Source organism: Syngnathus typhle, linkage group LG3, assembly GCF_033458585.1.
Source record: "Syngnathus typhle isolate RoL2023-S1 ecotype Sweden linkage group LG3, RoL_Styp_1.0, whole genome shotgun sequence".
NCBI classification, from domain to species: domain Eukaryota; kingdom Metazoa; phylum Chordata; class Actinopteri; order Syngnathiformes; family Syngnathidae; genus Syngnathus; species Syngnathus typhle.
In genome coordinates, this window is record NC_083740.1 from 11,357,663 (window position 1) to 11,380,770 (window position 23,108).

Here is a 23,108-nt window from a genome sequence, read left to right on the forward strand (position 1 = left end):
CTATCTATCATACTTATCCTTGCTCTTTTATATATTGCTTATTTGCCTTGTAGTTTAATACCTACACACACTGAAATAGTTGAGCCAAATACAAAATACTCTCTCTATATGCTCACCAAAAGAATGTAAAATAGAAGTCTATTAAAAAAAATAAAAAAAGCAACAATATGGTTGTCAGTTCGCTTCTAACCTCAGGTGCTGATTTTCCCATTGCAGATAGGGTTACCACACACAAGAAAAAAACAACAGAACTGCACTGCGACATTAAGTATCACAATTTTATTACAAAAATTAAATTATTCATCTCTCAGGTTTGCCATGCTTGGAGCATATAACAATGCAGTAAAAAACCCACACCCAAATATAATAAAGCAGATTTCAACATTGCTTTCACAGCACTCTGTCATTCATGCTGTTACTATACAGATACTGTAACATTCCTAATACAGAGCAGTACAAACACCTGCCAAAACACGTGATGGATAACAATCCCAAACAATAAATTGAACCAGAGTCAAGAAAGAGAAAATCCAAATGAAATAACACTGAATTTGCAACTTAAAACATTGTGTGCGCTGAATATTTGTACCAGCCCAAGGCACCCAGGCTTTGTAACAATGTTGGCAAGTTGGCGATATTCTTACAGAAACACTTGAAGCGAACGACACATACAAACTGACTTGTACCACAGTCTGGGTCCTCTGCTCCTTCCGTTCTCTTTGTCAGTCACAGTGGAAGTTCCGGAGGGGCCTTGGAGGAAGAGGAAGGAGGAGCAGGAGGAGGAGGAGAGGGTAGAGGGAAAAAGCCTCAACATCTTGTCCCAGCGTCAACTACTGACAAGAATTGACAAGGGTTCCTCTGAGAAACAGGTGGGAAATGTTACGTACGTAATTCCTTGCTTGGATGGTGACTTGTCCACACACGGTTGCCTGATGCTCGTTCCAGACGAAAGAAGCCAAACCGAAAAAATTAAGTTGTGCTTTCAACTGAACCCCTCAGAAAAAACAACCTGGGGTTTCCCAGAATGAACCCCCCCCTCCCCCAGGATGAAAACTGTTCTTCAGCATATAAATACTTGGGAATGGCAGAAATCCCAGCTTGAAGCTTACAACTAAAGTCAAGATCAAATGGCCTCTAACAAACATCAAATGAAGACGAGAGCAACATAAACTCAGAAATACACAGAGGCCTTATTTCCATGGCTTCAATTTAGTTCAGTTGGCTGAACGACAAGGCTCAAAGGACCATTTAGTTGCTCCTCCAAATATTTCAATGTTGCTCTCCGTCCAAGAGAGCACATTGCCGGCCGTTGCTTTACTGTTGCAGGTTGCCAAGTTGTAGATTTCAGTGATGGACAGTTTCCTATTCCAGATGTTTAGGTTTGCCAGCTCGCCTACGAAGGCTTGTGTTGCATCAAAGCCTCCTCCGAGTGTATCCTGCAGAAGGAGACAAATTAAAAAAAGAAAAGAAAGCAGTAGTTAAAACACAAATGTGGTGGCTTCATTCATTTTAAATAGCCTGTCCAAGCTGACATTGGGTGAGAGTACATGCTGGATTTGTCATCAGCTATTTACAGCAGATATATTTGTATCTTTCTTTCTTTTCTTTTCTTTTTTTAAACAAGAACTCCAAACTGTATTTCACGTTTAGAACCTTGTTTATTTGCCTTGTTGGAAAGCCGTTAAATATTCAGTTGGCTCGTTCCAAGAAAAGAGCATTTCTTTGCACCTTATGCCATACACACAAGTTTGCATTTATGTGTTTTCAAAAAAGTATATAAAGTTGTCACAGCATAGGAAAGAGGCACATGAAAAGCCATCATGGCTGCTCAGGACCTTCTTGTGGAGTCAAGCAGCGTCAACATCATTCATATAAAAGGATGGAATGAACGAGTAACAGGTCACAGTGAAGAGACGTGACTCCCAGGCACAAGTGATAATCCTCCCTCTGCACTCGTCAAATTTAGGTGTGGCTTCATTTTTTTCTTATTTGATAAATATTCTTTCTTTTCCCCCGCAGTGATCATTTCTTAAAATAATGATTTCATTTTGTTGCACGTGTCTCATTCCCAGTGGTGATTTGACTGCTTGTATTTAGTTAAGTCAATCACTTGCCAAAATTAGCAAACAGGTAGGCTCAACTTTGACACAAACTGAAAATGACATTTTACTGCTGCACATTTGCACGTGTTGATTTACCTGCTCCTGTCCCAAGACGAGCACCCCCTCAGGTTTGATGGGGTGATAGGGTGCCAAATTTTCACCGTTGCCCCTCATCACACCATCCTGAAAGGCCTCCCACATCCCGTCTCGGGTGGTCCATGTGATGCACAAGTGATGCCATTTGCCGTCATTGATGAGGAAGGGCAGCTTTGCCACCTGCGGCAAATACACACTTCCATTTAAATCACGATTCAGGCCTCTTCATTTCCATCTTGAAAACCTTGCAGCAGGTTCTTCATTCAAATGCATACTTTAGCTTTCTGTCTGTTGTGTCACACTTACCTTGTCATTAATGAGAATCTCCATTGGGTTGTTTCCCCATTCAATCAGCACCAGCTCGTTGGCCTGACCCGGGACAGCGTAAGAAAAGGGTGTCCCCACCCCTGGTGAGGCATTGGACTTGATCCACAGACACACGGTGAAGGAGTACATCTCGGGCAGACTCCTCTTGGCTTTGGCGTACATGTAGTTGGTTCTCAACGGGAATGTCAGCTGGAACTTATCCGTGGGTCTGTTTTCTTTGCCTGCACATGAGATTAATGTCCGTCGGTCTGTAAAGGTTTGCTTCTGCTCGCTCTGGGAATTCTTTTCTATTTAATCGGTGTCTTTAGGGATTAGGAAGAGAACAGAGTAACATTAATCAAAATTCATGTTTATGGGCATGAACCAACAATGCAGACGTGATTAGAATTCATATGAGGACAACTCAAGTGTGACAAATGGAAGATGCTATTCTCTACCTTGCTATTTGAAGTACCAAGCAAGACTACCTGCGATTGCTACGGTATTTCCCCTGGGAACCTGCCCATGACACGTTCATGCATCCATCTATTTTCTATACCACGTTTTCCTCACGCGGATCATTGGTGATAAGGAGGCAGAACACGACCTGGACTGGTGGCCAGCCAGTCACAGACCAGAGGGATATAAAACTGTCTAAACTCACAATCACATTAATGGGTGATGTCGAGTCTTCATTTAGCCCACAGGTGTCAAAGTCAAGGCCCGGGGGCCAGATACAGCCCACCACATCATTTTATGTGGCCCGCAAAGACAAACTGTGCATCAAATTCATGTCATTACTAGAATTGCAAATTGTCTTTACTTTTAATATCTTTTTTTAAATATTTGACCAGTTTTTACTCGTCTGATTTGAAAACTAGTTATTTGTCAGTTTGTTTTGTAGCTTTTACTGTATATAATATGAGGTGCTCATACATTTATTTGGGTTGACAGTCATAATGGTCCTCCAAAAGAATGCTACAATGCGCTAAAAAAAAAATGGGTTTGACACCCCTGATTTAGCCTAATATGTTTTTGAATGTGGGATGAAGTTGGAGAGCTCGGAGGAAAAATACACGCTGAAGGGCACGCACGCACGCGCGCGCACACGCACGCACGAGTTGGGTAGCTGAAAAAGCCTCATAAATCCTCCAACTCGCCTAACTGCAAATCACCTTTCGGCATTATCTCTCCGCGGCAGAAATGTACTTGTAATCACTTAAGACTTTTTTCCCGTGTTGTTCCTCTTCTTTTTCCTCTTGTTCTATTTTTTATTTTATTTTTGTTCCAAGTCACACTGTCAGCGTTTGGCAGTGAAACGGCAAAAGGCGAAAGGGCAAACTACAAGCAGTAAGATATGCAAAGCAATGCAGCTCTCTACTCAATGCGCGCGCAAGGCGATAGATGCCGCAGCAGAAAGCGAGGGGAAAAAACATTCGACTCCATGGGAGCTCGAGAACTCATCGTATTAGGGCTTCGCGCGGATGATGTGCCCTTGAGCTATAAATTGGCTTAAATACACCCGCCCCCCGCCACCCCTTTGCGGTAGATAACCAATGTACGCACCTTTCTCTAAGTCTGTGATGCGGTGGTGCAGAGAAGTGAGCGTGGACTCCACTCGGTTCCGTTGGCCGCTGTCATTTCTGGAACCACTTTTGGATTCTTCTAATGTGTTGACCCGAGACAGAACTTGCTTCTCCATGTCATCTATCTTGTTTTGAAGCAGATCCTTCAGACTGTTCGCCTGCACGGTGTTATTCCCTCGGCTGTATTGCTGCAGCGTGCGGAAGGAGAAAGGGATGCGTTTAAGATTGGAATAGTTCTGATTGGAAATCTTTACTTTTAAATTATGTGCCTTAGGGTTACCTTATATGGGGATGTTTAGCTCTTTGTCAAATTTCTCATAACAACTAATTATGGTTTCCCATATGCGCACTCACGGGCTCTATTATTACTTCGGTACTTGCACAATAAATCACTCATATCCAGTGCAAGCTGTCCGCCTTAAAGATAACTGTGCGATGGGGTGGGGGCGGGGGCATTTGAACATGAGGTTATTTGTAGTTTGCAAAAGCATCGAGCGGAATTTAACCACCCTGTATACTTAATATTAGAGACAGTTGTCGTTGTAATGCATTGCACGTGCACGCCCCTGCAAATGCGATCCAGCATAGACAGACACACGATCAAAATAATACTGTTCCATAACATGCAACATCTTTTATTCTAATTATTTGGATTAGATATAAATTTCCTTCCGAGTGCTGTTCTTTAATTCTTACTCTCTTGGCTGTTTCTCTTTAATTAATGCAGATGTAGCTACTTGAGTGATGCTGCTGTGACATTTAAATTTACCTCACGTGATGAGATCTATCTATCTATCTATCTATCTATCTATCTATCTATCTATCTATCTATCTATCTATCTATCTATCTATCTATCTATCTATCTATCTATCTATCTATCTATCTATCTATCTATCTATCTATCTATCTATCTATCTATCTATCTATCTATCTATCTATCTATCTATGAAATTATTGCATATTGTACTTAATCATCATGCATATACATATTACTATTATAATATATATTATTATATGTGCATGCTCGGTAAAAGATGGACTTGAATATCTGTCTTGTCGTCTTACAAAGCGCACGGAGCTCAAGGGAACTTGGCTGCACTGGAACTTGCCTACCTCAAGGTTCTCCAGTCTCTGTTTCAGAGTCTGTAAAGTGTGTCCCAGCTGGGCCAGGGTCTCTGCGGTGCCCCGTGAAATATCCCCCATCGTGTTCTTGGCGCCCGGCCGCCTCCCTCCGGGTCCCGCCGCGGCCGGGAAGCTCTGACTCTCACAGCGACTCAACTTGGACGTTAGTTCCCTGATTGTCTCCTTCTGGTTCATAATGGTCTCCTTTTGCTGCAGCACGGTCTCACGCAGCTGCATGACAGTCGTCTTCAGGTCCTCCGCCGGGCCACTGTTCTGCATGGTGGCCGCACACAAGTCCATGTCCTTGGGCACCGACGTGCAAATAAACTGCGTCTGTCCCAAGTCTTGCGCGGAGCTCTCCGCGGTGGCCAGGCAACAAAGGAGGAAAACTTTCCACGGGAGTCGATCCATGGTTCCACTCGCATTGATGTCTGTGTTCAGTACCACGGAGCTGTTCACTGAAGCTTGGAGCCGCAGCAATCCGCGCGCGCTTTTATAGAGCGCTTGACGCATCCCCTCATTCATCGCATCTGTGAGAGGAAGGAGGCGCCCGGAGTCCGGCCCATTCTTTAAGCTCGTGCACGATTCGTGGAACAGTCGCCCACGTACTTGATCAATGCCAAACAGAAGCTTTTATCCACGTGTTTAGTCGGTAAAGCAAAGAAAGTAATGAGCAAAAAAACCCGTCCAAATATTCCTATTTAAAAACAGATCATCCCACTTATTCACACGTCATAAGTTCAATTCATAATACTTGGAAATTATTTGGAATGAATCTTTCATGAACAGTATCCTATGATATCACAATTATTGCGCCCTCTTAAATGAGCCGGAAAGGGTACTCCATCCACCCCCTTCCGAAACGCTGTATAAATTGCTGTACGGTATTTTAATAATGATCGAACTTCTCTTGTTACAGTAAAACCAGCAATCTGCATTAGCTCCCAGGAGGAAATTTGCTTGGTAATGGATTGAAAGCAGCAGATGAATGCGCTTTCCTTGCATTTTCCATTCAATGTGTGTCTATATTAGAGCTGATAGGCTTGTATATTTTACATGTATAGATTTCTTTCACCATCCGTTATAGTATAACACTTCACATTTAATACTACTTTTAATAATTAATTTATTATTTCAATGACAGAGTGGTTTGTTTCCGGCAATATAAAATATTTTTTTTACACAGAAGTCAAGGGACTATAAGTAAGTAAATAAATAGTCAAACTATTAAATAGAAAAATAAATAAATAAACATGCCCTTTGTGTTCCAGTGCATTCTCCTGCCAAATGAGCACAACTACTCAGCGACACATCGATTTAAAGTCCCACTTGCATCACAGTGCTGTGTAAAACTATAGTCACAAACAGAATTGTGGAAACAAATGTTCAGGTGAAACATTTGTAACTCAGTTACATTGCAAGAAGTTTTTCAGACTAAAGGTAGGAGGAAAATTGACCAACAAGTCCACCTTAATTTGTTTAATCATTGATCCTGTGTGTTGTAATCAGCAAGATGCTGAGCTTGAGGCAAGCAATGGCATATGAAACAAATAGTGGATGGGAGCTTAATTGCTCCAGGACAAACATGTACACATTTCTCCTTATCTCAGCAGAATGCATGTCATTAGATTTCATAACCTTCAAATCAACAAGGGCCACTTTGTTGTGTTTAGCTGCCCAACAGCAGCTTATTTGCTAGCAAGGAGCAAAGTTTGCAAGTTTTTAATCACAATGTCAGTGTGGTTTTCTATTGAGGATGTGTAGTTTACCTTGTGACTCGCAATATATCACACCTTAAAGGTGTCACAGCACCATATGGTCTCTCACATTTTCCTCCCTTCCTTCCTTCTCTTCCGTGAAACACTGAAAGAAAAGATCATGTTTTTGCAGGCAGTAACGTGTGCCAAATGAGGGTGCTATCATATTGCTGTAATCAGATTTGGTGCTCATAGAGGGAAGCAGACTGGTAATAATGCCTTTTTTCATTTAAGTACACATGCATGGTCAGTTCTATACGTTGGACACCAGAGGCAGGATGGAAAAGGACTCACATCTGTAACGATCAGTCTCTCAGGCTTGCTGAATAATGCAAAGCTTTATAATAGAACCTACTGTCTAATGGCAAAGACAGATATGAGCCATTTCACACAGTGGCAAAATGCGGCATGCTTATTTATCCAGCATTTGCCCTCGTAGTGGAGAATAATGCATAAGGATTGACTGAAAAACACGGGGAGGGCTGCAAAAGCAAGAAAAGGTAAGGGGGAGTGCAGAGGCTGTATGCCAGAACACTTTGAAATACACTCACTGGCAATAACATTGTAATATAATTTCTCTTTCATATACCTAAATAATGCAATGAAAATGTTGTTGTACATCAGTGGAAACTACAACAAATGATTCATTTTTTAAATGTTATTCATTGAGTGCAGGCCTCGAGCAAGGTTGATCTGTGACCAAAAGCATTCATGAGCAGTATTTGTAGTTAGTATCTATGTTTTGTTTTTTGGGGAGTGGATAATCGTATAACACTCTAGGACAAGGCTAAAAGTGCAAAAAAAAATAAAACAATAATCCTCAGTATTTCACTGGGATTTGACATTACTGTATTTAGCTTTTTTTTTTTTTTTTGCAATTTAAAACAGGTATATTCCCAGGTCTTTTGCAGGGCAAGTCAAGTCCAAAATTTTCGTTACAATATTTTCCATGTGGTCCCAACGGTCTTAACAAAGTAGTCTGACTAATATTGCACTTGTGGAATATTAATCAATCAATTAGGGAAATTTGCCCATTTGCTGTCAACGGAAAATGACATCACAGTGTCTTAGTGCTCAGCTTGCGAACATCTTATGACCAAACCCTGAAAAAAAAGGTGATCCGTTGGTCGTTATCTGAGCCATAGGGATATCATTTTCAGTCAACGATTGGCAAAATGGCCGCACCACGCAATGGAAAATAACGAGTGCAGTTTGTTGCTTAATTCCACAAAGACCTGTCTGATATCTCCAAGATGCCACAGGATGGTGCTAAAAGCGAAGAACTATGTTGAAGTGACACATTGATTGAGAGACCAACATTTTTAGGGGAGCATCAATTACCTCTTTGTTTTTTGCTATTTGCAGCACTTATCACATTTTTAGGGGAGCATCAATTACCTCTTGTTTTTTTGCTATTTGCAACACTTATCACACACGAAAAGCAGGAGGTTACGATACGGCATTGTTTTCTTTATGTGAAAGCAAACACACACGGACATACAAGAGTGGCTCTATTGCCTGAGGAAGCCTTAAAGCCTGGCCTGCGAAAGGGTTAAAAATGAGAAAGAAAGGCGTGAGTTAAATACTTTCTCTTGGCATTGACGTCACACCATAAAACTGAAGCGCAGGAAATGCACTGACGTCAGACAGACAACCAACAGCAAAACAAAGAGATGAATAGTGACTCAAGAGACACGTGTTCAGCAGAGATCTTGATCGTCATTGAGAACTCGAGTGATGATGAGGTAAAAGCTTTTTATAGCTTTTGTACATGTTGCAGCCTTCTGTTGCTGGACAAATATTACCAAATGTACAACTGTATTACATCCATCCATCCATCCATCCATCCATCCATCCATCCATCCATCCATCCATCCATCCATCCATCCATCCATTTGCTGCCGTGCTCCCAGCCGACTTTGGGCAGAAGGCGGGGCACACCCTGAACGAGAGCCGAATCCCGCACCTCTGAACTGTGAGGCAACGTTCTAACCAGTGCAAAACCATGCCGCTGACTGTATAATAATAATAACAATAAAAATAGTAATAATAATAATAACAATAATAATAATAACTGAAAAGAGACAATATTCTTTCAGAAAGGTTCAGCTGCATCTCTGATTAAAAATGTAGTAAAAATTTGTTGACCAGTGTTCACTTGTAGTGAATTATGTGAATGTCTACATTACAGGGGTGTCAAACTCATTTTTTTCGCGGGCCGCATTGTAGTCATAGCTTCTTTCGGAGGGCCATTATGACTGTCAATCCAAATAAATGTATGAGCACCTCATATTATATACAGTAAAAGCTACAAAACAAACTGACAAATAACTCGTTTTCAAATCAGACGAGTGAAAACTGGTCAAATATTAAAAAAATATATATATTATTAAAAGTGAAGACAATTGGCAATTCTAGTAATGACACACGAATTTGATGCACAATTTGTCTTCGCGGGCCACATAAAATGATGTGGCGGGGCGTATCTGGCCCCCGGGCCTTGACTTTGACACCTGTGGTGTACAACCATTTACATGTACAACCTAACAGGGACATAGTAAATAAATGCTCTCTGCAATACGTGTTCAACGAGGCCCTAAGAGAACTTCATCATAATTCTCTGAAGGCTGCACATTAACACTGAGCCACGACAGCGCTCTTCATCAAGCCACTTGTATTGGAATCCTTCTAGAAACATTTTCTTCATTAGAGCTTCTCCACATAAAGGTCTGTGGCTAAAATGCATTTTTACTTTATTGAAAGATTAGCTGAGGAAAGAATTGCATTTCATTTTACTTTGTTCTGCATTGTATTTTGAAGGTCAAAGTCATATTTTACGTCATGTTCACAAATTAGTGGTGTTGATTTTACAAACTGTTTGGCATGACCGTGCCCCACCACTGCACACTGCAGTATTTCAAAACCAACTGTTTTATCTCCAACTTTTTTTCCAAATGTGAAATTCATGTCTGCGATTGGCTGGCAACCAGTACAGGGTGACCAGAGCCAACTGCCCGCTGGGATAGGCTCCAGCACGCCCGCGACCTTCGTGAGGAAGAAGCGATTCGGATGATGGATGTGAAATTCATGCTTCTAAAATATGATTTGACCAAGCTTTTTGATAATTTGACTCTTAAATTCTAATGACTGATTTACTAACAGTTTACATATAGATTATATTTCATTAGATTACATTGGATTATTTTAGTATTCCATAGATCCAATTTATATATCTCAGCCTCATTGAGGTGAAGTGGAGCCTATCCTAGCTGACTTTGGTTTGCAGGAATTTTACACCCTGGAGTGGTCACAAGACAATCACAGGATTGAATTTATAGGACGCTAAAAAATACTACTATCATGCAAGGGATTAAAATTCAGATTACATATAGCCAGAAAGGGATGCACAGTAATTTAGTAGCACATAGTTTATAGTACAATACTAGTACAGTCAACTGGAGTGTGAACAGGCTTGAACAGGCTTCGGACTACTTTTTTTTTTATTGGCATTGATAACATTACTAGTTTGGTTGCTTCCGTTCATTCTTTATATTTATTTGAAGCGTACTTGACGCTACTCTGATTAATAATTTATTGTACTGGAAAATTAGATTTTTCCTTAAAAGTGGTAATAAAAAGTAACTTTTCATCAGATTTTTATTGGCACTTTGTTCATTACAACAAAGTGAATTACAAATGTCGTGTAAATTTGTACCCTGCTCGCGTAATATTCACAATACTTGCAAGTTACCTCAGAACAGTGAACCTGAAACACATGTGCATCCATTTGTTTTAAAAATTTGAAACTTTACAAAGCGCAATATTGTTGTCAGTGAGTCAACAAAGCTTAGACAAACTGAGGCACTTTGTGGTTAGTGGCCCATCACCCTGGGAGAGCAGCTGTGTTTTAGGATTCAATAACACGAAAAGACAACCCTGTGAGCCAGAAGTGTACTCTACAAGGACCGAATGAGCTCTCTGCACATCCTTTCTGAACTACATCAAATGTACGCATCTTCTTGTAAAACCAGAGTCTTTCCGTACCTCTCAGGGATGCTGAGTTATTCCGCCCATAATGTCTGGATGAGGTTGTTCTGATCATACTCCACAAAGATGGAAATACATGTTCTCGAGCAGGGGTGTCAAACTCGTTTTTTTTCGCGGGCCGCATTGTAGTCATATTTTCTCTCGGAGGGCCATTATGAGTGTCAATCCAAATAAATGTATGAGCACCTCATATTATATACAGTAAAAGCAACAAAACAAACTGACAAAGAACTTGTTTTCAAATCAGACAAGTAAAAACTGGTCAAATATTTAAAAAATATATATCATTAAAAGTGAAGACAATTTGCAATTCTCGTAATGCCCAAAAATTTGATGCACCATTTGTCTTCGCGGGCCACATAAAATGATGTGGCGGGCCGTATCTGCCCCTGGGCCTTGAGTTTGACACCTTGTTCTAGAGTGTGTTTCTAATTTGCTACAGGCAGAGGTGGGTACTAATATTTACTGTATTACATTTCCTCAAGCAATATTTGGAATTAAAATGACTGGCAAGAGTAGCTATGATGCAACATTCGTTTTACTTTATCTTGAGTATATATGTTGAGAAGAAATTACATTTCCTCCACTATCTATTACTTTACACTGCATTCCATTTGCTAGTTTATCGATCAATGTTTCTTTATTGTTGTTGTTGTTTTTTTTTACTCCATTTCACTAATTAAACAGACCCAGGCCAGCAACATCATCGCACATCGTCCATCAAAATGACTAATTTCTATGAGTGACTGAAGAAGCGTAAGAAAAACAACAGTTTCACACTTGTAACTCCTAATGTTCTCAAAAATGACAGCTGAAATGTTATCACAGCTGAGAGACAATTTAAATTTGCTGTAAAAGCTTTGTTGTCCAGATTTTGCTTTGGGGTTTTGTGGATTTATTCACGGTCAACCTTGAGTGTGAATTGTGAGAAAGATGCGCTTTAAGCTGAAGCAGTCTGTGCTCAGGGGACATTGACTGATCATTATGCAATAGCGTACAACACATTAATCACAGCAGAACTGTTTATTAATGCATTGTAAAGATAACTTGGAAACCACAATTGTCAGAAGCAGTACTCAAAAACAACACTAAACTGTTGAAATATGTAAAGGCAACATCTTTCAGAGACATGAAAGCACAAAAACAAGAGTGAATGTGTGTGTCTGTGCACACGTGTGTGTGTAATCACAAATAAAGAAAGCATGAAGGCATATCTTCATCCCTTGAATCACTTCTTATTCATGTAACTCTTTTTTTCCTTGCCGCATGGCAATCAGTCCTTGGGAAAAAAAAACATTTCCTTCTTCTGTTTCACTCTTGATTCCAGTTTTTCATGTCACCCTGATCCCTAGGGAGTAGGAGATCTGAAGAAAAAGAACACTAATCTTCTCTGGCTTGTCCTGGCTTTATTGCAGATGAGACAAGCCAGGGTCTCACCCTCCTTCACACCACAGATTGGATTGGTTCCACCCAGCCGTGGACACCAGCGATGTGATGCAAGAGGCTCAAACTCACCGAGATAGACCAATGAGTTTCTTCCAGATCAGATTGCTGAGCTGCCTGAAGTGAGGCAGGCCGAGGGAGGGGTCGTAGTGACGACTACTAGATTGGTAGATGTATTGCGAAAGATGTTATCACGCGCCAACCATCAGATGTAATAATTTTATGCTTTCTATTGGGCTGGCACTTCAGAGAAACCTCCTGTGAATTGATCTTTCCCATCTTATTGTTTTGTTGTCATTCAAAAAAGGCTTGTAAGTCTTGGGCTTGATTAACGTTATCAAGAGTGACAGGCAAATATAATTGTCGACCGGGAACAAACTGGTAAACAGGTTGATTGCACACGTGGCTCTAGGAAATGCCACGATATACTGGTTGAGTGAGCTCTTCTAAATACGTCACTCAGGAAAAGTGGAACGGTGTATTCACTCTGTGATGTCTGCATATTCAAACATTTGGCTCCTGCTGTTTGAGAAATTAGTGTGAAGCTGGACACAAAAGGGTGAGGAGACATCTCATGGGGAAACTCACTTTGTTCACTTGACTCAGGGGCGGGCAATTTGCACCCAGAAATCAACAAAAACGTCAACGTCGAAAACATGAAATCAAATTATCAGTTGAAGCAGCTGCTTAATAACGTCTCAAAAAAGAAAGAAAGTGTCATACTGTTCACAACAACACGAGTTTGTCTATAGAAACTTGCGCCACATTAAATTTGCTCCAACACTGTTCAAAGTAAATTTTTGTGAATTATTGTGAATACAAAACATTTGTTGCAAACAGTGTTTTAATTCCCATGTTGTACACGTAAATGAAATGAATTATTTCCATTGTGTATGTAGTTTTCTGTTTCACTTTAATAGTCACGCTTGCACCATATTGCTTTCCTGCTAGCAATGCATTATGGTCTATATTAACCTTTTGAATAAACATCGATGGCCAGTATATTTCCAAAGGCATTATGGGTAATTTTGAGTGCACTACATTTATCCTCCCTGGACATTCAGACAACCCTACAAAATGGTGTAATACCTTGATAGCCACTAAATAGTTTGCACATTAGGACACAGCCACTATTCTTTTGTTTGAACTGGCATCCCTGGTGTCATGTTAGTGTTACACCATCTCAGGTGTGAATGGGGAAGAGGATCTGAATACTCCCAAAAAAAAAAGACTGCATAGACAGTTACTGAGCTGCTGCTGCACAGTGGCCTAGACAAGACCTTCTAAAAAGGTTCTAAAAAGAGTGCATACGATTATATACATCCAGATGTTGTTTTTGGAAAGGGCACATATGAGCGCGGCCAGTATTGATGCACAGATTAAAGGGCGAGGGGCCAGCCTGTCAGTGCTCAGAGTGGACCATAAGGCACACTACTTCCAATTGGTCTGCATATGGCTGTCATCCTTTTCAAACGATGATGCCCAAAAAGTGCCCGAACGGTATGCATGGATGTCTGGAATCACATCCCACGTTCTGATAAAACCAAGTTTGGTTCAGAGTAACTCAAACATGTGCAGCAACTAGGCGAGGAGAACTATAACAAGTGTGTCTTGGCTACAGTCAAGTATGCTGGTGTGCCATGGTCTGGGCCACATGAGTGCTTCTGGCTATAGTTCATTGAGGAATCCATGAATGCTGGAGCAGAGCATGTACTGGGCCACATGACAGGATTCTAACATGATAACAACCCAAATACACCTTCAACTCAACCACTGCCTTGCTAACATAAAGGTAATGGTGATGGACCGACCTGGCCTAAACATTACTGAGTATGGTGGTGACTTCAAAATAAACATGCAGTAACACAAGGTCTCTAAAATCCGCACGATGATGACATGCAGGGCTGAAGAATTTCAATGGCAAATTCAAGGTGGCTACACAAAATATTGACACTGGGAGATTTACTCACTTTTGTTGCCAGTGGTTGGGCAGAAAAATATATTTACTCTTATGTATAAAAGTTACTTGACAAAGGTTTTAAAAAAAACAACAACATTTCAGTTCATTGTTTCATGATTCTGTGAAATATAAAAATAATAGATAATTCAAGTTTTAGAAGGAATCATGGATTCAAGCTAAAACTCAAAATGTATTTCAGACTTTAGGTTCATTCACATGGCCACCTCAGACGGATATAGTATCTGAACACTCTTGTGGCACTCTTTCTACAGAGGAAATCACATACTTCTCAAAAAGTATTTCTCAAATCTGTTGCAGGACTTCCCACAAATATGTGACTGCTTTGCTTTCATGCTTCCATCTAGTGTTCATTCCAAATCAGCTCAACGTGGTTCAAACATAGTGAATGCCTTCTTGTCTAATTTTGAAATGGCCAAGACCAAGATAAACCATTTAAAAATTGCAAAAACCTTTCCTCTTTCAATGTCACCTATACCCTGTACAAATACAATACCGGATATACAAACAAACAAACAAACAAACAAACAAACAAACAAACAAACAAACAAACAAACAAACAAACAAACAAACACACACACACACACACACTAACTAACTAACTAACTAACTAACTAACTAACTAACTAACTAACTAACTAACTAACTAACTAACTAACTAACTAACTAACTAACTAACTAACTAACTAACTAACTAACCAACCAACCAACTAATAAATAATTGTTTGTTTGTGGTCCAAAACCTTGTTCGGCCCATCCCCTTGTAGTAAATATTACATAACAAGGTACATTGTCTTATAAGGACTAAAACAAAACAAGGAAAAATAAATAAAAAACAATTGACAGAAAAGGCACAATGGAATTTTTTTTAATTCAATGCCTATTAATGATAAATCTTGAGTTATTGCAGTGTCAAATACTTTTTGTTGTTGTGTACTGATTACATTCTACAAGAATAATTGAAACAATCAGAAGGGATTTGGAAATCCTTATTTTATGTAAGTAAAAATAGTCAATCACTTGCATAACAGATATATCCCAAAGGTTAGTAACAGTGTCCGAAAGAGAGTGCATGTGGTTGGTACAGGAACAACTGTCGTGACGTATCATGACAGGCTCGCACCAACAGTGCATTGTGGGTCGAACCCAAGATGGCTGCGCCCTTGCAAGAGTGCTGATGAAGTGGATCTGCGGTGAATTTCTCTGTTTTTTTTGTGATTTTCGTGAACTCCGGTGCACGAAGCTGCATGATCGTGATCCGGCTTGTGGTACAGGACCATAGGAGCAGAGTCGTTAAGTGTGTGCGGTGGATCGCGTGGCTGTGGCAGACTGTCCGTGTGAAGATGGGCCTCGTCTGCAGCCCCTTCCCATAGCGAAGAGCTGTGGGGAGAGGAGCCACAGATTTCCCTGCAAACACGCACCCGTTCAACTTGGATTTGACGGCTTTGACATACTGTATAGATTGTGGACGCTGTCTTACAATTTTCTTACCGGAATTGTTTGTGCGACGCTGTCTGTCATCGTCCGGAGACGAAGAGCTTCCCCAGCCCGACGAGATCGTCCCTGCACACCGAGGTCTGCACACATCTCCATTCTCGGAGTCAATTCTGCACGGCTCTCTCTTTACGTTGCACAGTTGATTTCGTGTATTTTAAATCAAGCTCGCTAATCTAATGTGGTTAACATCTGCTTAACCAGCAGTCCCACCTGTGAGACTAATGTCAGCGTTGACTTCACGTTAAAACACTGTTTAACTTTGCCAATTTACCTTAAGCGTTTTATCAGTTGTTTACTAAAGCGGAATCGAAAACAAGTGTACGTGTGACCAGAAGACTGTTGCAATGTGTGGGTTTTTGTTTGTGTGTTTGTGTTTTTTTGTGGAGGTGTGTGTTTGGGTTAGTTAGTATCTGATTCACTTGTGTAAGCCATTTACTATGATGCTGAATATACTTTTCGATCATTTCTAAATTGACAAACGTCAAAATTCAGATTAAGGTACATTTTGGGCCGAAATCATCTCTACAGCCAATTAGTGGCTGGGAAAAACACAGTTTTGGAATTGTAATACAGAGATTGAATAAATTATTTTATTGTAGACTGCACACTTTATTTTGCCATTGTGTTGTAGTTCTAGTCAACTATTGTAGTTGTGCTACATAAGAATATTGACCTCAAAGTTGAGTGGGGCTTTCTGGATCTGGTCATTATGTTCTCCCTCTTCCTGCTTTGGTTCTGCCGCTTTTGACAGCAGTTTAATACGTGTATATTAGGTCAAGCATTAAATCTCAGGAGTGTGACACTGTTGAGCTGCTCCCCGTCTCTTGCTCCGTAATGTAGCCCGAGGCAAGTGTCCTGTGACCCTGAACAGGAGAAGCTTAAAATGGATGGATAGAATGTAAATTAACTAGTATAATTGTGCGTGTTACTGACGCAAATATGTTCTTCCCTGTAGGGTCCTAATGAAAATGGATGCAGACTTGCTACATTTGCCAGCTGTGGGCTTTGCCGAGGAGGAGGCCGACATGAATGACTGGGATCTGCCCCTGGCCTTCATGAAGAAACGGCACTCGGAGAAGATTGAGGGATCTAAGGCCCTTGCACAAAGCTGGAGGATGAAGGACAGGGTAAATATCTACTTCTCCTCCATCAATGTCAGTGCTGTGCTTGGTGTGTGGCTGCAGGAACACCTTGTCTTGCAGCTTTCGCTTCCAAGTTGCCCAAATGCAATTGCGATTGATTAAGGTACCAAAGTTTTTTTTATGTGGTCTTAAAATAAGATCTAATATCCCCACCGCGCCCCTCCAAAAAATCCAGCCTTCAGATTTATAATCCCGCCACTTCAAGAAATAGAAAAGCAAATCACAATACTTTAAACAAAATCATTAACATATCCATCCATCCATTTTCTGAACCGCTTAGTCCCCACGGGGGTCGCGGGAGTGCCGGAGCCTATCCCAGCCGTCATCGGGCAGTAGGCGGGGGACACCCTGAACCGGTTGCCAGCCGATCGCAGATATAAATTAATATATAATAAAAATGCCACTGAAGACAACATGACTGAAATGTGCTGCTGCCATACAAATTACATTTTCTCCCTGAGTAGCTACACAATATTGTAGCTGTTACAATATATTGAATTCCAGGAACATGTCATATAGGTTTTGTATTTTCAATGAACATTTTTTGCACATGGAAAAGAAGCCTCACTATAACATCAGGTGTTCATGATTTGCACGTTTTATAATTTTAGTCTATTCATGTTTTCTTTGTGGGGTAAGAGTGTGCGTGCGTGCGTGTGTGTGTGTGTGTGTGGGGGGGGGGGCGCACAATAAGTGACATTGCAAAAAGAGATCCACGTAAGTATGCTGGCGTTAGCCCAATTGCTCTTTGTCATTTCCCTCCATCCTTCCTCTCCCTGTAACTGCTCGTCCCTCCTTCCTCTGCTCAGCTGATATCTCAGAAAAAAAACAGATGGCCTGTCATCACTGACCTCAAAAAGGTGAACTGATTGATCTCTGCAAGCCCCACAAGTACCTCAAAAAACTAAACAAAGCAGAAGCTCCCATGCCTAGTGTGAAGTTTGTTTTATTCTGTCTTGTTCTATTCGTCCGTCCGTGTGTCCGTCCGTCCGTCCGTCCATCCGTCCATCCATCCATCCATCCATCCATCCATCCATCCATCCATCCATCCATCCATCCATCCATCCATCCATCCATCCATCCATCCATCCATCCATCCATCCATCCATCCATCCATCCATCCTACCATCCATCCTACCATCCATCCTACCATCCATCCATCCATTCCAGTCAGTATTGAGTGTTCAAATGATGGAAGTAAATTAATGAGTCCTAGCCAAGCTATTGCCCTCAATTAAACTAATTGCTCTGGGAACAAAGGACCTAAGTACTGTAACGAAATGAGTCGCTCTCTGAGACAGCTGACCCCCCCACCACCACCACCAAAGGTGAGGTAAAGACGGTAGTTCGTAGTCTTCAGAATGGCACTTAGCGTGTCCTACATCCATCTCTGCACCAGTCTCAATATAGTCCGGGCTCGTTCTTCTCCAGCACTGAGCCAGCCTTCTTAACCACTTTGTCTAACTGGACTGCTTCTGTCTCTCTCTACAACCCTGAGAATAAAAATGTGTGGTTCCATGAGGGGTATCATTCTTTTCAGTTGTTCATATACAGTTTTGGCCTTGTAATCGCTTGAGGTGATTTGAGACATTGTGAGTACAGTGAAAGGTTTGTGTGTGGGATGTTCATAGATATTGATATTCGGCTGTTGCAGCCATTTGTGCACAAACAAGATATGCATTACTTTCACAGCATGAAGGTGAAGTGGCAGGCTGCACAATTGCATTACCTATTGGTTAAAATTTGGTCCCATTTATGGCTTGGACTCCATGTGCATTCAGATTTCGTGTGCGGTCACTGAGTTTGCCATGTAATCGCCATAAGGTTTCAGCTATAGGAGGAAGCCAGGGCTGTAGCTGCAGTTGATGGTCTGCTTGGGAAAAAAAAACATTGAAACCTTGTAGATTGCAGCACTGTTCATTCACAAAAAATGACTCAATGTAAATAATCCCTGGTGTTTTAAGAGTGGTAAATTGTAAAGGTTGTAATGTTTGTGGTTTCTGTCCTGCTCGTTCCAATCCTGTGTGTCACCTTGTTTTACTATCTCAGCACTCAGAATGTACATAGTGCAGTGTTGGCCCCTGAACTTGGACCTTGACCTGAAGAGATACAGTATGTAAACATTTGTTGATGTAGGATTTGTTAATTTTATGCCATCAATCTCACAATACAACGCGTATGATGATAAAACTTCACAATACGATACGTATCGCGATACATGTATCCGTACTTTTTATAAACTTTGCATCCATTTTCAAGAAAACGATCATATATATCTATATAATCTTTCTATATGGATCTAATCCTCCTTCCCTTTGAATTACAAGCGCTTGAGTGGTAACGAGCCAAGTAGAACCAATCAAAATCCGTTCCTAAATGTTTGCAGCTTAAAAGAATGAAACCACTGTTCAGTTGTTACCGGCGTCAGTGACGCAAAAATGTTGCAACCAAAGTCACCGTTTTGTCTGACAAAAGTTACACACAAGCTATTTCTCTGCGGCAAAGCGGCTGAATTTTCTTCAACCTTATTATCTACTCCTAATTGCCGGAGAATGGAGAAGGTGCAATCAAGCTCATTATTTTCTGATGAAAGAAGAGAGTCATTGTTTTCTTTGGTAGAGTCAATATATCATAGAACACAAGAATCTGCAGTTCTTGCTGTGTCAGTCAAAATGCTCTAAAATCGCTGCCGCTCGAGGGTTGTCATCTGTGCAAATGGCTGACATTGGATGAGGCAATAACCTTTACTGATTGTAACCATCACAAATGGAATAATCAAGCGGCATTGATTATGGCTGAGCTGGGGGCAGTGGGGCATGGGACGCTTGATAGGAGCAAAGGAGGATAGCTGAAAAGTCCCTAATATGTGTGTAGGACAGCTGTCAATTATTATAAGCAGGTTTGTTTTAGCTTTAGCATGCAATGTCCTCAGGTATGTACACCAAAAGTTGCCGAAAATATTATGTGAACCCTTTAATGATTGACTATATTTCAGGTCAAAGCATTCGTATCTCAAATCATCTTTTCTCATATAAATGAATGGAAATATAATTACCGTAATTTTCGGACTATAAGTCGCGTTTTTTTTTCATTGTTTGGGTGGGGGGGCGACTTATACTCAGGAGCGACTTGTATACATATATATGTTTTTTTTTTCTCACTTTTTTGGGCATTTTATGGCTGGTGCGATTTATACTCCGGTGCGACTTATAGTCCGAAAATTACGGTAGTCTACCCATGCTATTCACGGAGGGGAACTCAGTAAAATAGGTTATTGCGCAGACTTATGTCTTTGCTTACACTGATAGATGGAAATGAGAACACAAGCTCCTGATTTATGGATGTGTGATTGTTAGCTGTGCTGGATAAGAACTTTAAACTTATACAATGCTGTGCTGACTGTATATAGTGCTTAGTTTTGCTTTTACTGGTGTTTTCACGATGCTTATTTTCAGCTTGCCATACTTGTAAGTGTACTTTATGAATCCTTGGCAAAAAGTTTGCGGAACCCTTTAATTTATTATATTTCGTATCTCCCATATGCATTGGTCAGGTGATGAGCGCTGCCTGGTTTACTCCAAACATGATGACTGGAGTTCAATCTTCGTCTTATCAGACCAGATGATTTTCAGTCTCAGTCCTTCGTGTGCCTTTTGCCAAATTCCACGTGATCTGCCATGTGCCTTTTACTAACAAGTGGCTTCCATCTGGCCGCTCCACCATAAGGAGTGGAGTGTTGCAAAGATGGTTGTCCTTTTGGAATTTTGTCCACTGTGCACCGAGGATTGCTGGAGCTCTGACAGAGTGACCATTGGGTTGTTGACCACCTCCCTGACTAAGACCGTTCCACACAGAGTGCTCAGTTTCCAGTTCTAGGAAGACCCTTGGTGGCTTAGGATTTCTTCCATTCACGAATGGCACTGTTTTGCCATATGGAGGGAAGGGAATTGATATTTTTCCCTTTTGCCGTATTTGACTGCCGTTTTACTATTGAAAACCGATTTGCGTAAACATTGTATCAAATATATTCTTAAGTGAATGCAGATTATTTTAGTATGTGATGACATCATTGTTTTGAGCATTTATTTGGCAGGTAGACCATCATTATATAATTGTCCTAATTATTAAGATGTCTACACTCTTCAAGCTTTCTGTTCTCAAAATATAGATTTTTTCTGTTAGTGTGACCATATCAAACAGCTAAGGGTATTCCATCGTGCATTCTAAAGTGGTTGATTAACATCAAGCCATGCTGCAAGTTCCTACACAGTAAATTTACTCCACTAAGCCTCTTTTGGAAGTTTCTTTTAATTAACCTTTTGTTATAATGTTTTTCATAATGAAGTTTAAGAGAACCTCATGCTTTATTAATCTGGATTAATTCAACGCAAATGTTTATGTTGTATCGTGTAGAAGTCCAGAATTACCTTCACTGGACCCTGGCTAGAAACAACAACATTGTAGGGAAGCATGGATTAATTGCGATGAAGTATGTGGAAGGATATAGATCTTATTAATACTAAAATAATTTCACTTTTACTTAGAATAAGCTGGGCTGCCTCTTGCAGATTTTTTTTTTTTTGGTTTACAATTTTTAGAGAACCACACTGGTTACCGTTATGAAAGCCAAGTCATTTCTTTGACATTTTACCCACCATGTCAGATTTTTTTTTTTTTTAATAATATCTCTCTCTCTGGATTTGACATTAATATGTCTCCAAAGGCTGCTGTCATCTCACCTTGTGTGTTTTAAAGGGCAAACCTGCCATGATTTCTTAGGCTCTTTTTGTAAAATGTCTTGGAAACAAGATCGATACAAGAGATCCAAGTTGACGTTTACTTTCCCTTACAATGTGGGTACAGTGTGAAGTAATCTTTGCTTCACACTGTATCCAGTCTGTGTGTGTGTGTATTATATATGTATACCGTATTTTCCGCACTATAATGCGCACTATAATGCGCACCTAAAAACCTCAAATTTTCTCAAAAGCAGACAGTGCGCCTTATAATCCGGTGCGCCTTATAAATGGACCAATATGGATGAGGACTAATTTATTAAAGTAAACTTTACGTGTTTATTTTGTGTGTCGTGTGATATTAACATTTGAGCGACGTTGAGTTATTGATATATTGTTATTGTTTTCACTGTTTCACTGTTACTTTATTGTGATTGCATTAACGTTTGAGCAACGTTGAGTTATTTATTCTATGTGCATTATAATCCGGTGCGCTTTATATATGAACAACGTTTTAAAATGGGCCATTCATTGAAGGTGCGCTTTATAATCCGTTGCGCCTTATAGTGCGGAAAATACGGGGTGTGTTTGTGTGTGTGTGTGTATATATATATATATATATTATACACATATATGTATATATATACACACAGTGCAGTTTTAAACATTAGATATTGTACACACAGACAAAAAAAACGTCCACCATCCAGGTAGGTAAAAGGGCATGTGAGGAAGTCAGGTGTGGTTGATTTACAGTGCTGTGAGGCTGTGTCTATGTGCGTGTTTCGGGTCCTGCTATGTCCCACTTGCACTGACCTTTTACTCAGTCAGTAGCCTGCACCTTAATTACCTTAACAACACCAGCGGTCTTAACCTTCCTGACAGCACGTTCACAGCACACAAACACACAGCACACACAGCATGCATACTGTAGAAGCACAGATCTTCCTGTCATACCTGTCTGTGTCAGTCTGCGTCAGTATTTCTAAAACGTCGCTTAGCACTGATGTGGACATTTCATATCTTGATATGCCTGTTATCGCTAATCATATGATAATATTAATAGAGGTGCAATGATTAATCAGTTAACAACAAACCCATCATCAAATAAAAAAATAATTATTTCAGAGCATCGTTAATAGTTTTGAATAGGGACGGGCCAGTATCAATGTCAGGCAGATACTGGACTTGTTTCTAGGTATCAAGTACTCATGGAGGCAACTAATACCAGTCACCAATATCACTCTTGCACTCATTTACCATTTCAATTAAATCGGATTTTTGGTTTGCTGGAC

General features: G+C 40.5%; 2 protein-coding genes across 5 annotated transcripts in view; one reads left to right on the top strand and one right to left on the bottom strand.

Annotated features, from left to right (window-relative positions):
- Nucleotides 1-252: 252 nt before the first annotated feature.
- Nucleotides 253-5,738, bottom strand: LOC133152049 (neuronal pentraxin-1-like). Its single transcript, XM_061275577.1, has 5 exons — nucleotides 5,205-5,738; nucleotides 4,071-4,278; nucleotides 2,505-2,746; nucleotides 2,199-2,378; nucleotides 253-1,436 (listed from the first exon to the last, which is right to left on the bottom strand). The coding sequence occupies exons 1-5, from the start codon at nucleotides 5,736-5,738 to the stop codon at nucleotides 1,215-1,217; spliced, it is 1,386 nt and encodes a 461-aa protein (XP_061131561.1). The 3' UTR covers nucleotides 253-1,214.
- Nucleotides 5,739-15,832: 10,094 nt separating this feature from the next.
- The window catches only part of rptor (regulatory associated protein of MTOR, complex 1), a 90,249-nt gene continuing 82,973 nt past the window's right edge, over nucleotides 15,833-23,108 (top strand). For all 4 annotated transcript variants that reach the window (XM_061274430.1, XM_061274433.1, XM_061274432.1 and 1 more), the window contains exons 1-2: nucleotides 15,833-16,013; nucleotides 16,891-17,062. In XM_061274430.1, coding sequence (XP_061130414.1) covers nucleotides 16,898-17,062 — 165 coding nt within the window. In that variant the 5' untranslated portion in view covers nucleotides 15,833-16,013; nucleotides 16,891-16,897. The remainder of the gene's footprint in view (nucleotides 16,014-16,890; nucleotides 17,063-23,108) is intronic.

What these genes read in the sequence shown, in the direction of transcription:
- LOC133152049 (XM_061275577.1), bottom strand. Translation starts at nt 5,738, where the DNA reads ATGAATGAGGGGATGCGTCAAGCGCTCTATAAAAGCGCGCGCGGATTG. An exon ending in AGATTCTCATTAATGACAAG is followed by an intron (nt 2,379 to 2,504) that starts GTAAGTGTGACA and finishes TATTTGCCGCAG; the next exon opens with GTGGCAAAGCTGCCCTTCCT. An exon ending in TCGTCTTGGGACAGGAGCAG is followed by an intron (nt 1,437 to 2,198) that starts GTAAATCAACAC and finishes CTCCTTCTGCAG; the next exon opens with GATACACTCGGAGGAGGCTT.